Here is a 16,705-nt window from a genome sequence, read left to right as displayed (position 1 = left end):
AGCCAGTAACATATAAGACGTACATTTCATTTTTTCTTTCTGTCCTATAGCCATCGTGAGAGCCTGTATGGGAAAAAAGATTAAATCTGAGCAAGAAATATAAAATAAAAACAGAGAGAGAGAGAGAGAGAGAGAGAGAGAGAGAGAGAGAGAGAGAGAGAGAGAGAGAGAGAGAGAGAGAGAGACGGGGATACTGGGGAAGACAAATGGAGAAAACAGCGAGGGAGAAGGGATAATGAGACAGACAGGCAGAAAGACAGATACAAAAATGCAAAATAAACACGTTTGCATCAGAGCCAAAGATTTAATTGAATCGGAAAACAAGACGTCGCAGTGGAATAGTTCAGAGGATTAACAAGACTTCCTCATTATAAAGGGCTAAATATGGATAAGACATTTTCTCTGAACTTCGGGCTTCATGCAGACGCTCAATAACAGCCTCAATTATAATACTTTAAAAAGGTAACTAAAAAAAACAACCTTTTCTTTCTGTTGCAGATCAGTAGCGGTACAGACATTCACCAACAAAGGCTATCTCTTAAAGTCGTGAATGTCGTGAGCTGGGGGACTGGAGAAGAGCCTGCACAGACGGGAAGGAATAATTATTTGTGTGTAGTTTAATCTGCCTTACATCTACTGCCCTCATCTGACAGCTCAAGTGTACTGCATGTCTCCTATAGAAACAAACCCAGAGGCAAGCCCCATGTAACTTCATAGTTTGTTGGGAAATTTGTGTCTGCATCCATATATGGAAATAGATGTGTTGATGTCTGTGCCTCAGTAAATTATCACTTTAATTAAGTGTAAAAACTCATTAGCACCTTGAATAGTAGAATTATTTATATAATAATTAGCTTTATTTGTTAGTTTTGTCGTCCTTACTCCTTTTTTTTTAACTTTTCAGGTGTCACTCACCTCTCATAGTGGTGGGAAGATAAATTGTATCCCTTTAAGGCAGGCATCGCGTATCAAAGTTGAAATCAGTGATGATACATTAGTGAGGAAAAGACAGAACCAAACACTAACAACAGTAGACTAGTAGGAGAGTTGTTAAAGTTAGATAAATAACTGAGGGGTATTATTCAGTGAGCATAAACAAGTCTTTCATGCATTGAAGAGATTTAGCAAATATCTTTGGTTCATTCTTCCATCCGTTGACATGGGGTTTGATTTCTAAATATTAACATCTGTGAATTAAGTGCTTCAGTGTTTTCCCAAAAAAAGAAAAGAGAAAGGCTTGTATCTTCCATATGTACCCCAGCTTTAACCAGCATCAGATTCAGTGGTGGTATAACCTTAGGTTTTAAAAAAAAGGAGAAAAAAAGGAGCCACTCACCTCTCATGTGCTTTGAAAGTGACAACTTCCGGGTTCATGTCCTCCAGCAACGTGATTGGTTAACTCCAGTTTTACGTTTGGGTGATTGGCCAAAAAAAGTCCAAACTAAAGAGAGGAACCTGTCCTCGCCCCGCCTCCGTGTGATGAGCTAAAAAAAAGAGCCACTGAAACGGAGAACACCGACACAATGATTCAGTGTAATTGCTGGAATGGCGTTTTACGTTGTGTTTAATATGAACACATGTCACTTTTCAGGAAGTGCCCCGCGGGCTAGACTGCACGCGACACATATGTTGACCCTCGCTGCCATTCAAACGCTGCTCCGATTGGCTGATTTACGACGGAGGCGGGCGCATCGCTGCTCCCTCCAGGCAGCAGCAGTGACTCCAGTGTTTTCACTGAGCAGCAGCTGATGGGACAGAGGAGGAACTCACCTGGAGCAGGACCATCCTCCACAGGTAGGCTGCATGCTGCTACTGCTCATAAACCACATCACATAGCATGTTCAAAAACTGATTGACACCTACATGTTGATTGGAGTAAATATAAAACCACCTGAGACACATTGGATAAGATGTAACTTTCAATACCATACTTATCTAATAGTTTTTAGTAGTTTGTGTAATTTGTCTTTTTTTTTTTCAGTGTATATGTTGAACCAAGTGCGGAATTACAAAAACCCACCTGACCCAACTGGATAAGCTGTAACTTCCAATAACATACATCTATAATAACTACTTTTGTTTATTTCTGTTGTTTATTTCAGTGTACATGTTGACAAAGTGCCTATCGAGTGATTATGAAGAGTCTGAAGGCAAAGTTTAAGAAGAGTGAGGTAAGAGCCATCTGTTGAACATGTACTATACCTGTTATCTTACTGTATGTCCACAGGCTGTGTAGAGAAATAAGCCTTTCAACGGGTGTTTTTAACTTAAAAGGTTGTTGTAAAGATATTACTTGTGTGTGCCTGTGTTTGTGTGTTTGCGTGTGTGTGTGTGTGTGTGTGTGTGTGAGTGTTTATGGGGGGCACTGGGATTCAGTGTCACCGAGCAGCAGCAGGAGAGCAGGTCTGTCTCCAGACTGCTAGTATGAACAGAGATCTCAGGTAGCCTTTAATTATTCACACACACACACACACATACATACACACACACACAAACACACACACACACACACACTAGGAATCAAGGAACTCCTACTTCCCTGCTGTTGCCGCTACATTACCTTGAAGGGCTTTACAATGTGGGGGTCAACCTAGTTCTCTAATATGCTGCATTTTTTTAACTTTAAGATTCTTTTCCTGCTCCGTGTAGCAGACTGGTTAACTGGTGTCACAGACCTTGTACCCCTGCAGCGCCGGTGCACAGGTACACACAGTTAAACCAGAAGCTGCTGGCTCCACAGTGTGGTCTGAGCATTTAGAAGATGCTCTTAACACCATTATACTATGTTACTGTCAGGTCAACCTAAAGGGAAATTCTACCTCCCTGTTATCTTGGCCTGCACACTAAGTGATCCGCACAACAATGGTGACAAAGCTGTTCGTCTTGGATGATGCTGATAAATAGTTTCACTTAACAGCCAGCGAGATATATATATAGATAGATAGATAGACAGATTAATTGATAGATAGAACGATTGATTGATTGATAGATAGATATTAGATACTATAAATAACCTTCCTAACCAGCAGAACAGAGTGCAGCTCGGTCCAGCTCGTTTCTCCTCTTTGTGCTGAGTCCTCACATCCCGCAGGCCCCGCTCCGCTCTGTAACTGCAGAGGAAAAGATCTGTGACGCTGCCAGCAGGGGAACCGTGCAGGACCCGAAAAAAACTTATAGGGAGACAGAAAACAGAGGCTGCTGCTACAGAGAGGCAGAGAAATTATATAGGATTATCGATCGGGGAGGACAGGGACGAAAGGAAGGAGGTGGCAATGTGCATGTGTTTGTGTGTTTGTGTGTGAGGTGCAATGGTAAGTCTGTCTGTGTCCCTGCTAGCAGCCGGATCAGGACGTCAGGATGCTGTGTTGATGCGGACAGGGAGGTGCTGCAAAGGCAGAAGAGAGCACAGAGGGTAGCAGTGTTACTGTATGGATGTGTGTCTGAGTTTATGTGTGACCAGCTTTTCTATTTCAGTGTAGAATAAATCTTCTGTCATGTATATCACCGATGTGATGCTGTGACCTCTAAGGGATTTAAACTTAATGTTCAGCTGAGTTCTCTCCACTATCTGGTGTTATACTGGACTTGTTCTGTAGCCGGGCATCAGTGTGTGTTGTCAGCCAGGACATACGGCGGTGGGTTTGTACACTGTGGCTGTATTTAGTTGAGTGTGTGACGTCCTGTTAGCAGAATGGATCCTCAGCAGCCTGTTTTTAGCCTGATGAAGCATTTCTTTCCTTGTCTCAGCCTGCTTCCGCTGCCAGTAGGTATCTTCTCTATAGAGCCAGTGAACAAATGAATGAATAGGCAAGAATACTGATAACGTTTCACATTCTATTCATGCGATTTCTATCTTAAAAGTATGTAACTTGCAAAACTACCCTCTCAATGATCTCAGGCAAAAACAACGTATTTCATCATAATGGGTTGTCGCACATTCTAATTTCCTCATATTTCTTTTAGCAGCCCATCCCCTCTGTGGTATGTTGTGAGATATGCAGTGTGGTATCAGTTTCCTTTGGGGCAGTGCAGGGTGATGACCTGTTCTCCCCCCTCAGAGTCAGGACTGGAGTAAGAGTGATGAGAGGCTGCTGCAGGCCGTGGAGCAGAATGAACCCGACAAGGTCTCAGCTCTCATCGTCAAGAAAGGTCTCTGTCCCACCAAGCTGGACGCTGAGGGCAAGTCGGCGTAAGTTGATCATTCAAGTTTTTTTATTTACTCTGGAAATTTAACAAGGACTTTGAATATTAAAATAAAGTGTAAAATATAATTAACAATACCAAAGAAATAATTTCCTATGCAACATAAGTAATTTTCCATGGAAGGGCCTACCCAACACTGGTGCTATTTTTTTGTTTTAGTCTTTGCTGTAAATCGAGCCAGACCGATACCAATGTTGGATACTGAGAGATTTCCGATACATCAGCCAAGTTTGATATCTAAAAAAAATGGCAACAATTCCTAAAGATTGGTTGTAGTTGAGTTTAGATTTTTTACAGTTTAACCATTAACAATATCTAGTACTTGAATTAACAAATTAAACTTAAAATGTCAACATAAATGCACATCTTTTTTGGATTGTTTATTCTATCAAATGAAAGTTTCTTAAGCGCCAATGTCACAAACGGCGATGCATATATAGCGGCCCAGGTTTTATTCCTGCCTCCCTGATTCCTGTCTTATCAAAATGAAGGCCAAAAACCTAAAATATACAAATTTTAGCTGATATTACAGGCTAACCAATATATAGGTCCGGATCGGGCTGAACCGCCATAAACCATCAGTTTTGGAACAATTCCACAGAATCAGACATTTTAAATGGAGAAAACAGTTCTCATTTCTCATCTCTAATCACAAGTATTGTCCTTTATCTGTGTCACAGTTTCCACCTCAGTGCATCCCGAGGCCGACTGGACTGTCTGGAGGTTATCATCTCTCATGGAGCAGATGTGAACGTCCCTGACGGGGCTGGTACGTTATTTCATTACCCAATAAGAGTTTTATCCTTAAAGCCGAGGTTGCTGAATCTCATGGCTCTTGTTTATAAATGTCAATTTATTTCTGACTGTCTACCTCCAGGCTTTAGCGCCCTCCACCTCGCAGCCAAGAACGGCCAGTCAGAGTGTTTAAAGAGACTCCTACAGGTAAAACACTTGGTTGTTTGGTAAATAGATTAAAAGCTTGGCAAACAAATTTGAAGGGATTTGTAACGTTCCATTTTCTCTGATAGGAGAGACTGGCAGTTGATTGCACCGACGGCATTGGCAGGACACCACTTCATCATGCAGGTAACACTTACACAACCACAGCAGTTTGGTTACTGTGGCCAAACAGTAACATACTCACATAGTGTGGGACACAAACACGCTCCAACACTAATATTGATCCCATTCAAGAAGCCTATTGAAAGCAAATAGGTGTTTATGAACATTTAACCCCTACACTGAATCTTTAATTCATCATTTCTATATGTAAGTTTATATTATCTGGATATCAACCATAGTTCTGAATATTGTCTGCAGCGGTCAGTGGCTGCTTGTCCTGCACTGAGACCCTGTGGGACTTTAAAGCGGATCTGGATGTCCAGGACAGTGTAAGTTAGTATAACAGAGATTGTATATTACTTTTGATTTACTATTGGTTTGATTACAACCAACGTGGCGGTTGCTGAATGATGTTTGTATAATCTTGTTTTATCTGTGTTAGGACGAGGCCACCCCTCTGATCTTAGCAGCTCAGATGAGCAGAGTGGAGCTCTGTGTGTTCCTGTTGGGACGAGGTGCCAATGCAAACATCCAGGACAACCAGGGAAGGTAAGTTCGGGTTGTAGCTGGATTCTCCTCTGTCCATCTCAATATTGAAAGGTTGAATGACTTGAGGCAGACTGGGACACGATGCAGCTTCTTTAGCTCAGATAAAAACCTCTTCCAGATTATTGTCCCAGCAGTGGGAGTCAGGGAGCAGGGTGGATTCCTCCAGTCATTGAGGGTATTTGGGGGTGATTATAAGGGATGAAGGTCAGGACCTCCAGCAGGGAGTTACAGCTTTTAATTTGGGTTAAGATGACCTCTAGGACGAGATTAATTATCCAGCAGTTAACATTCGCAAGGTGGAAGACAATTTCTATAGGCTCCATCATTACAGATAGAGATAAAAAAAATGTACTGCTTTGTTGTATACATTTCCCTTATAATTGATTCTAATACAATGCTATTTGCTGAACTAAACTAAAGTCTAAAATGTGATTCTACAGTACTTCACAGATGTATTATGGTAGATTCTGTATTTTCCTGCAATGTCATGATCCTGTATGTGAATCGCAGGTCTGCGTTAATGTTGGCTTGTGAGAGTGACAGTATTGAAACTGTAGAGGCTCTGTTGAGAGGCGGGGCCAACACGCAGCTGGTCGACGCCCTCGGACACAATGCCTCAGACTACAGCGTAACCACGGGCAACCAGCGCGTCTCACAGATGTTGCAAGATGGAGTTCCTCCAGGTACAGTGTGAGGCCCGCTTGAACTTTTTTTTTTATTTGGAGAGATAGAAGGGATGGGATAGTTATAAAACATGTGACAGAAACAAATAGCATACCATCAGTGTACCCTGGATAGATACAGGTTGTTATGCTGTTATAAGACTGTAATAAGAGGAAGGGGATCAGGACGGCAGCTGGATGTGATTGTGAAGCTGGGTTTGAAAAGAAAGGAGACGAAAGGCTCGTTCCACTTTTCTCTCCTAACAAAGACTCAGCTGTTATATGAGAAACAGATGTGTGACTGGTTGAAAAAGGAGATGAAAGAGAGAATTAGGTGAATGATGCATGACCACATTAGTTCTTATTCTACATTTTGGTGGATTTACGACCAGATACATGAAAGCCACTATGATATACTTTACTTTAAAAAGTGGATGGAAGTGAAAGTGTGTATAGTTGTGTCTGTGTGGATATATTCTTGCCTGAACCTCACTGCTGTCGAGGTTACATTTTTTGCTGTGTGTGTCTTTTCCCTCTGCACACGTAGCTTCTGAGGGCGCAGGCGAGGAGGTAAGGCTGCAAGGCTTTGTGTTGCATCACTCCCTCCACCAATGAGCTCATGCCCCATTCCGGCCGATCATATTGTGCATGTTTTCCAATATGAGGTCATTGTTCTTGTGTGCAGCTCTCTTTTTTTGGGGGGGGGCTTATTGCTGACCCTTTGTCTTTATCTCAGTTAACTCTGCTTTTGCCATTTTAAGTTGAGCTTGACCTCTGCTTGTCTGTGGTCCCCCTCCTAACTCACACACAGCCCCTGCAAGTCCCCTCAGGCGCCTCATCAGTGCAGGGGGGGACTACCCCCCGCAAACGGAAAGCTCCTCCACCACCCCGCTCTCCTCTCCAGGTACTGAAAGAACCGTCTCAGTGGATGGAAAACACATTATTAAACCGCACTTAAAGGCCAGCCTCACAGTATCACCAGAATCACCAGTGCATTTAACATATCAGATTAAACCTGTTTGCTTTCTTCATCAGATCCTGTAATTTGTCAAAGTGACACAACAAAGAAAAGCAAATATTTATTTTATAACTCCAAGACTTTAATGTATTTTTCATTACATGAGGCCAAGCATGCTCATTTATCTCTGTAATGACTAATAAAGTTAATTTTGGTTGTTTTTCTGTCTCAAACGTGCAGGTTTTGCCTCCCTCTCCTCAGCCCCGGAGTCCTGCTCGCCCCGGCCAGACCCCTTCCCCACAGCCTCCAGAAACTAAGCACCCAGCCCAGGTCGGCTCTCTAATCTTGAGTATTGTTTAGTCATTGATGTCTGATGTTCACACTTTGTAAAGCATGCAAACTTTGTGAGGTGGGTCATATTTTTTGTGGTTGTCTGTGTAAGGCGGAAGACGAGGAGGTGTTCGAGGAGATTCGACGGCTCCGTCTGGAGAGAGGCCGCCTGCTTCAGAAGATCAAGGCCTTGGAGCAGCAGCAGCAGAGCGCCATCTCGGCCTTGGAAGAGGTACTGCAGACTCACCATGAAAAATATTTGTCGATTTTATGTAAACTGTCTCAGTACATCTTTGCATGTTTGCATCCACATCAGAGAACATATTGTCCCTGTGTGTGTGTTTTTGTGTGCACAATAGTTGTCCCAACTAAAGCAGCGATTAGAGGAGGCCGAGGCAGAGAGAGACAAGCTGCTTGAGGAGCTGAAGGGAGATCATGGTATTGAGGGCAGTGACTCCGAGGACCTGGATGAAATGTTTGACTTCCCAGGTAGGCGATCTGTGTGTGCATGTCCTCACCGGCCCTGGCACAGAGCATGCGTGTACGTCCAAGCATGTATCCCTGATATACCATGTGGGCTTTCCTGCGTGTATTACTGACTACTGAATAATGATTCCTGTTTTGTGGGTTTCGTTTGAACATTCCCATTAGAGAAGCTGCTCTCCAAGCGCTCCAGAGCCTCCCCTGCTCAGGATGAGGATACTGACTCAGCCAGTCCCTCCCCCGGCCCCGCAGACCCAGGAACTGTTGCCGAGCTGCATAAACAAATAGAGGAACTAACCTCGCAGAACTCCGAGCTTGTTCTCAAAGTACAGGTAACGTCAGGGAGAGCCCAAATACATAAATACACATGGCTACTGAACATAACACACTCACACCTACTGAGACACATGCGTGTGTGTGAATACAAATGTCCGTGTAAGCCAATGTGAGTTTACAGAAGGAAAGTTCACGGAGAGCGAGTGGGCCTGTTGATGATGTTTCTAAGCCGCACTGGACAAAAAATAATCTCAGGATGAAAAAGAGGATCCATACACGTGGAATACCTAGACAAAGATGTCGTCTTTGAAAGACGAAGCTCAAGAGTTTTGGAGATAAGGGCCCACGCTGGTGATGATGTGATTTCCAAAGTGGAATTCAGATGTTATGTCCTGCCTCGTGCATGCTCTGCCCTGACCCCACCCACAGAGTTCATGTCTGAAAACGACTTTACAAACCCAAACAGTCTCTTTAAAGAGAGTTTGAATCGATAGCGCTAGTGAAGTGATTATTAAATGTTTTCCTGGCAGAAGATGAAGATGCTGTTTGGTGGGGGGCTGAGTGTCCCCGGCTGGAGCATTAGTCATGACCACTTAAAGTTTATGACGCTGCACTCTGGTGCACTAATGCACTGAGCCACTTGTGTTCACGCAGGTATAAATAGAACAACACAACATCGGATGCAGACACGGGGGCATTTTGTAGTCATCCGTCACTAACTGGGTCACGCTGGATGAACGGTTAAAGTTTTCTTTTAACAGTATTCTCTCGTGTTGTGGGTTGCACCGCTGTACGAGCAGCATGTGATGTAGCTCTGCCCCGCTGTGTTTAAGAAGAACCAGACAGGAAAGTGGGGAAGGTAAAATAAGAGAGGATTTGAGAAAGAAAGGTCAGAACCACATCTCCTGCTGTGATTTACTGTAAATGATGCAGAACAGAATACGATTTATAATGACTCAGGTTAATTAAAGGGAGGTCTGGGGATTTTACTCATAAAGGTCAGTTTATTATTCTCCGGGAGTTTTATTGAGCCTGTGGAAACAGTGGCACAGTCGTCTGTGTCTCTGGGGGAGCTCTGTCTGAAAAAAGCCTAGGATGATATCATCAAGGCTATATGTGCTTAGGCTTTCATGTATTAATAAGTTATGTTTATAACAGAAACTCTGTTACAAACTGGGAGTGTGGTATAAAACATATTTGTAGATTTAACAGGCTATTGTTTTTGTCTTAAGCTATTGTTTTACAAATAAGATTATATTAAATTAGGTGTTATTATTATTATTGTTATTATTATTAAACTATTTCCTCTGTGTGGTATACAGATGCTGGAGATGTTTGAGAAGGACGACACAGACATGCAGACCTCCAGCCCGGACTCCGTCCCCTTAGCTCAGTATCAGACCCTGAGGAAGGAGTTTGAATCCCTTCAGGAGCGCCTCTCTCAGGCCCAGGCTTCAGACGGGACCTGCAGCGTGGCAGAAGAGCGGTAAGACTGATTCATGTATTTATCCATTCGAACGAGTTAACTCCCCTGGATTCAATTTATTCCGAGATGTGCACACCTTTGCTAATGTCAGCCTCAGCAGTATCTGGTTGCTGCCTTGAACAGGGCCATTTTAAAAGTGCTGAGCGCTTACATTTCTCCTGAAGCATGAAGGCTTAGATGCCAGATGTTTGTCATCTAGGTTGTGATTTGTTGGTCTGTTGGTTTCTTTTTGTTATTTATCTTCTATACTGAAAACTGATGAAATACATATGTATCATTATATATGTACATTATGACACTTCAATAATCAAGTTTGTATTATGTATTACTGAATTGATTGGTATAATTAATAAGTAGAAACAATAGAATAGAGTGACGTGAAATATCTCACCTAGAAAATTAATCAATAATAAGTAATTTTTTTTTTAGCAAAATGTCCGATGTTTTACTTTTCTAATAAAACATTTGGTTATTTGTTTTTTATAATTGTAAATTGAATATATCTGAGTTGCACTGTTCATTAGCATGGCCTTTTGGAACATTTGGCAAATCAAGATAAAAGCAACACTATGTAACTTTTACTGAGCAACAGCGCCCTCTGCAGCCACACGTGGTGATTCATTTTTTTGTATTATACAGCACATCCATGAATGGCTAGAATGTATTGTTGGTTGGCCCGTTATCTATAGCCTGACCTTTGGTTATGCTTAGAGAGAGAAGGGAGTATCTGTGGAATTAGGCGGGCACTATTCTCCTGTACAGATATGATGTGTAATATACATAATATATAGTGGCATATACAGTAATGTGTGAGGATGGTCAAAAATTCCTCAACACTAATGATCCCCGGCTTCCTGAACCAGACGACTCTGGCTACAACAAATACACCAACTTTGATATTTCAAGATTCCGCACTGAATATCGAATATAAACGCTAGATTTTGAATGACCTCTTAGTCTTTTGAACTGATCTACTGCTCAGCATTACTTTCACGCTTCTCACAGGAGCTCTTACCTGCTCACTTTAGTTACATAGAGCAAGAGCACATGTTTAGGGTGAGGAGTGGGAATGGAAGCGGCACCATTCTCCATATTGTTTGACAGTGTAACATCAGAGTCATTTTGAAGCTGCTATTTCACAGTAAAAAAAGTTGCATTGTATTGCTTTAAACTGATTGAAGAAAACAATGTCCACTAGTATGATGCTAGAAATGTTCCTTAATTAGTCATTTTATCACTTACTTTTGCATTACTTGAGATAAATACTTATCTTCTTCTGCAGTGGTAAGTCTCAGGAAGGAGGTGCAACCGCAAAGAGTACAGAGGCTTTGAAGGAGAAGCTGAGTGTGTTGGAGGAGCAGTTGGCCTCCTCCCAGTCTGAGCTAGAAGAGCTGAAGGAGCAGATGCTTCTCGGGGTGCTCTCTGTGGAGTGTGGTCAGGGGGATACTGCCATGGCAGGTGCTGGCACTGAAGGCGGGTCTGGGGCTGCAGGGGAGGGTCCGAGCAAGGAGGCGCAGCAGCTGAGAGCGAGGGTGACGGAGCTAGAGGAGGAGCTTGCCAAGACACGGGGCGTGGAGGGGGGTCAGAGCGGCCAGGACAGCAACACAATCAAACAGCTGACGGAGAAAGTTGAAAAACTTCAGGCTGCTCTTGCCAAGAAAGAGTCTATGAAAGAAGAAGTGGCGAAAGACGGAGAAAAGAAAGAAACGGAAACGGTGAAGGGCCTTCGTGACAAAGTGGCTGAGTTGGAGGCAGCCCTGGCAGAGGGCAGCGTATCAGGCAAAGAGGGAGGAGCAGGGAGAGATGGAGATAAGGTCCGTCGTCTGCAGGAGCGTTTGGGAGAGCTAGAGGGGGAGCTGCGGAAGTGTGTGCCACGCTCTGAGCTGGAGGAGGTGCAAGTGAATCTGGGGCTCCAGTGTGAGCAGCTGGCCAGGGAGAGGGCAGCAGTGGCCAGACGGCTCAACGATGCCCTGCTGGATCTGGAGAGACTCAGGCCTCCTCCACGTGGTGGTGATGATGAGGAGGAAGATGAGGAGGAACACTCGGAGAGCTCGGAGCGCTCAGTCATATTAGGTGTGTAGTGCCATTTCAAAAAAGTATATGTATAATATTGAGATGTTAGTTTGGGACTTTTTTGTCCATTTTCATGACTCTCTCCAATCAGAGCCCTCAAGACGAACCTTGGCAGCAGTGACAGAGGAGCTGGATGTGGCCCGACAGGAAGCAGCCCAGGCTCTGGATTGTCTGTGCGCCGAGCGAGAGAGCAGGGCACTGGACGCCTTGCAGCTGCAGGATGCGGTGCCTCTGTCAAAGCACAAGGAGGTGCTCTCCGCAGTGTCGGAACAGCTGGCAGATACTCTGCAGGAGCTCCAGGAGGAGAAGAACCTCCGTTGCAAAGCTGAGGAGCGGGCTGCCGCACTGGAGGCCAAGCTGCAGCCCATGCAGGACGCCATATCCAAAGAGGAGCATGAGAAAATCAAGGTCAGCAAGGAGAGGAGAGGACAAGAATAATTAAATGAAGCAACTCAGGCAGAATGTTTAAATGAGAGGGGCAGGAGGACAGACATAGATTAGAGAGGCTGGATAGAGTCTTGGCTCTAATTGATTTGAGGCCATTTTTCACTGGGCTACTGCTTCTGGATCTGGTAGGAGGGGTCCCCAGAACAGTTAAGATCAAAGATGGTTTGTGATTTCGCAAGATCGTGGCATTCGTATCCAGGATATTTTAGATTCTCTTCTGGATCCAATCTCAAAACACACTCTTGAGGAGCTAAACTCCAACCCTGAGTTACAATATACAGATCAAACCTAAGCTATCTACCATTTGGAAATTGCACGATAAAAGTATACACAATACAAATATTCAAGAAGGTTCCATTTTAAATATTTAAAAAAATTATATATTAGGGATTAGAAAACGGCAAAAGTGGTAAGTCACATACTCATATTGTGGTACATACACAACAGATACAGAAATGTGAAAAGGCATGTATATAGCTAAATGTAAAAGCCTTTGATCACAATCTTTCAAATTGTCACTATGTGCTTCGGTCTGTCAATCGCTTCCTCTTGCCTCACAGGCAGAACTCCAGCGCTCCCTGCAGGCCAGCGAGAGCAGTGCAGCAGCAGCACGGGACACCCTGACTGAGAAAGAGATGGAGCTGAGAGAACTGAAGTCCCAGAAGGCCGCAGAGCAGGGCCTCATCTCCAAGGAGGACCACGAGAGCCTGCGGCTGTCTTTGCAGGTTGATATCAACGCCATCACGGCTCGTTTCAACGACCTCACCCGCAAACATGAGAAGACGTGCACCGAGGTGTGTGTGTGTGTTTGTGAGTGTGTCTGTGTGTGCGTGTGTGTGCATGCTTGCATGTGTGTTATTGTTTCTGGCTTCTTTTAAATCCTTGTGATGCCGTCTGAAGCCACATTAGATGTGTTTGTGTCTGCCACAAAGTGAGCCATGTTCCGTGAAGGCCTCTTTCCTGCCTCTACATTATTCATAAGTGTATTACTTTCTCTATTCAGTGCCATCGTCTGTCTCACTGATCCCTCTCTATATGTGCTTGGTGATGCACTGAAGTATGTTCGCTATAGGATCCTGATGACCAGGTCACATGTGTGGGGGCATTTATAAATACTCTCCCTTTGCAAACGGAGTAACTGCTTTTCCAGCTCAGGTTTGCAAACACACAGAGGCTGATCAGGGGCCACCTGAGCAGGATTTATTTTATGTAGCTCATAAACTGGGTCCTGCTAAAAATAGAGATCACTTTATTACAAAAACAGGCTGTTTGGCAACCTACCCACGCACACACTCACACACACACCTTAGCATGTAAAATCAAACTTGCCTCGAACAGAAACCCATTTATGGTTGGTGTGTAGATTTACTGGTTCACTGCAGAGTGGTTGTAGGAAGATGAAAGAGACTGTAACCATGGGAAATACCCGTTAGCAAAACATTTAGAAAAATGGTTGCAGGAATAGATTTGACTGAGAAAGTATAAAATGAAATTTATGGTGAAGTCGTTTTTTCTGCACGTGTGTATTTTTTGCCAATGTGAATGTATCTGTAAGTCCTCAGTTTAATCAGGGGATATATCAATTCAAGAATGATCATTTGTAGCCATGCACAGAAGAAAGTGATATAAATGAAAGGTCATCGGCGCTCGTACCCCCTGTGATGTCATCAAGGTTAAAAAGGGGTGTGGGTGCATAGTATAGGGTACCTCCCCCTGTGAATGGAGCATGAGCGCTAATAGTGAATGAACAGGAGATTGTATATCAGCTGAAAAGCATCTGAACTGGACGTATAACCAATCAGCGTTTTTAAAGTGACATGATGCCGTTGGTGGTTTTACTGGTTTAGGTGTTCCAGGTGCAGAGAGAGGCTCTCTTTAACAAGAGTGAGCGGCAGGTGGCAGAGTCCCAGCTGGCCACGGTGCAGCAGCGGCTCGCCGAGCTACAGGCGCAGTCCAGCCACATCCAGGTGCTCCACAACAACGTCCAGGAATCCCAGGGCCTGGTGAAGGAGAAGGACCGCAAGGTGAGAGGGAGGGTGGCTGTTCAAACCTCTGCTGTTGAGGAAACTATCAGCTGATTTGCTGTGTCTGTCTCTGTGCAGATAACAGAGCTGTCCAAGGAGGTGTTCCGGCTGAAGGAGGCCTTGGGAGCTCTTTCACTTCCTCTGGGCATCACGTCCTCCTCTTCATCCACCCATCTCGGTAACCCCGGGCAGCAAGTGGCACTGCAGAACAGAATCTCTACTCTCACCCAGCAGCTCCAGGTGAGGGGACACCTGACACAAGACTGCATCAGGATTTGTTTTCTACATCACCATTAATAGAATCTACAAATATGTAAAATGGCACGGCAGTAACATTTGCTGTGACCTTTGTTTGCAGGACTGGGAGAGAAAGCACAAACAGGTGGTGACTGTGTACCGCTCACATTTACTGGCAGCTGCACAGGTCAGTTGAATGCACACATACATGCCAGAGCTCAAATTCAGCCTTTTCCTGAGTTTTATGGAGGGGGGGAGGTTGCTGTGTAACATTGGATCTATTACATTATTTTATGTGCGACTGGCTGGACAACCACTTATAGTCTGGACTGTGAACGGCACTGACGGCTGAATTCACTCCAGTTTTCAATGCAAACAATAAAAAGCGGGCAGCTACAGTTCAACATCTCTGTTTACCAGACGGAGAGGATGAAATTACAGAGGAGGTGCAGGGCTCAGACAGTTTCAGCGTACAGTTCCACCACAGAGGTGTACACATTAACTATTACCTCCACCGATGAGGGTGTGTTTTCACCCGTCTGTGTGTGTGTTGGTTGGTTTGTTTGTAAGCAAGATTACACAAAATCAATGAATGGATTTCCATATAACTTGGTGGAAGGATGTTGTTTGGGTCAGGGAAGAACAAACCAAATTTTTGATCGAAACAAAGATTTTTTTTTTACAGTTTTTCCAGGGAACAATTCATCAATGAGAAAGAAATTGCCACATTAAAAGAACTGTTAACTCTGAATGTGTAATTTGGTGCAGCTTGATTGAGTTTAAGATTGTCTGGCCTTGACAGATGTGTATGCTCTACTGAGAGCTATTCTAGTTTGTTTTAAAGATAGATTTCACAAAACTAAGGGACAGATTACCACAAAACTTTGGAAGATTTGGTATGAGTAAGGGAAAAATCTATACAAATCAGTGCAGATCCAGTAAATGTTTTCCCACTCTCTTTAACATTGGGAGTTTTATTTATTTCTTAAGGACTAAGTCATGGATATAGATGAAAAATTAGACATGGGACACTGATATTTATGAGTGTCTGAAATTTGGTAAAGTATCTATTGAGTGCCATTCTAATTAGCTTTTATGTTCACTATGATTAGAGAAGAAAACTGTTGGCTACTTAATTGCTTCTAGTTGCTGTGTTTGTCAGTTTGATTACAGTTTAATTCAGACCCGTACATGATTTTTGCTTTAACTTTTCAAGCCTATCTTGTAAAGATATTGGGCAGTAATGTTGTTATAGGCAGCAGTCTGTGTCTGATGTCTGTACCTGGTGCGTCTGGCGTTGGATCAGAGGTTTTGTTTGTGTAGGTAACCTGGGTGCCGCTGGTGGGTCTGTCCTATAGAGGGCACTCTGCCTGTGCATATGCAACAAGGATTAATCTGCAGCAACTTTGCATCATTCTCTGCTGCCCAACAGGGTCGAATGGATGAAGAAGTGCAGGGCATGCTACGCCAAATCCTGAGGATGACGCAACAGGGAAACTGATCCTTGGACCAATGTCTCTCTACACAATCCAGTTGCTCCACAGCTCAAGATAACGGACAGCAATCTGTGGGACTATTGTAATAGAGATCTCCTCTAGAAAGCCAAATACAACTGATCCGTGATCAGACAGCTGCATGCGTACAATACAGTAACTTAATCAACAGAGAACCGACTGAAAACCACGCAGTGACAAACAGACCTGTGAGGTTTATAACATGTCAGGGGTTTGCAGCAGAGAGTGGTGATATAGTAGAATCATGTTTACTGATTGTAAGGCAAGATGACTGATTTTATATGACATTGTTATAATAAAACAGAAAAACAAATGGCTTGCTTGTTGAACCTGTTGTTCGTGCACACACACACTGTTGAACCAGCAGCTTAGACATAGTCTCACATCTATTTCTGGGTGAT

At 43.7% G+C, this 16,705-nt stretch overlaps 1 protein-coding gene across 1 annotated transcript; it reads left to right on the top strand.

The window, feature by feature from the left end:
• The first annotated feature begins 2,135 nt into the window (after positions 1 to 2,135).
• On the top strand, positions 2,136 to 16,611 carry ankrd24 (ankyrin repeat domain 24). The gene is made up of 22 exons (XM_053430170.1): positions 2,136 to 2,171; positions 4,059 to 4,189; positions 4,884 to 4,972; positions 5,081 to 5,145; positions 5,232 to 5,289; positions 5,524 to 5,594; positions 5,708 to 5,814; positions 6,325 to 6,497; positions 7,024 to 7,046; positions 7,288 to 7,380; positions 7,675 to 7,764; positions 7,877 to 7,996; positions 8,124 to 8,253; positions 8,416 to 8,579; positions 9,846 to 10,009; positions 11,292 to 12,072; positions 12,176 to 12,490; positions 13,090 to 13,323; positions 14,377 to 14,553; positions 14,632 to 14,793; positions 14,912 to 14,977; positions 16,223 to 16,611. The coding sequence occupies exons 1-22, from the start codon at positions 2,136 to 2,138 to the stop codon at positions 16,289 to 16,291; spliced, it is 3,318 nt and encodes a 1,105-aa protein (XP_053286145.1). The 3' UTR covers positions 16,292 to 16,611.
• Positions 16,612 to 16,705: the final 94 nt, after the last annotated feature.

Source organism: Pleuronectes platessa, chromosome 9 (genome assembly GCF_947347685.1).
Source record: "Pleuronectes platessa chromosome 9, fPlePla1.1, whole genome shotgun sequence".
NCBI classification, from domain to species: domain Eukaryota; kingdom Metazoa; phylum Chordata; class Actinopteri; order Pleuronectiformes; family Pleuronectidae; genus Pleuronectes; species Pleuronectes platessa.
Note: the sequence above shows the minus strand (reverse complement) of the source record. Positions and strands in the feature narration are given on the sequence as shown.

Bases quoted from the DNA above. Each gene is read 5' to 3' on its own strand.
- ankrd24 (XM_053430170.1), top strand. From the start codon at position 2,136: ATGAAGAGTCTGAAGGCAAAGTTTAAGAAGAGTGAG. The intron at 4,190-4,883 runs GTAAGTTGATCA...TCTGTGTCACAG, and splicing joins GACGCTGAGGGCAAGTCGGC to TTTCCACCTCAGTGCATCCC. The intron at 4,973-5,080 runs GTACGTTATTTC...GTCTACCTCCAG, and splicing joins GAACGTCCCTGACGGGGCTG to GCTTTAGCGCCCTCCACCTC.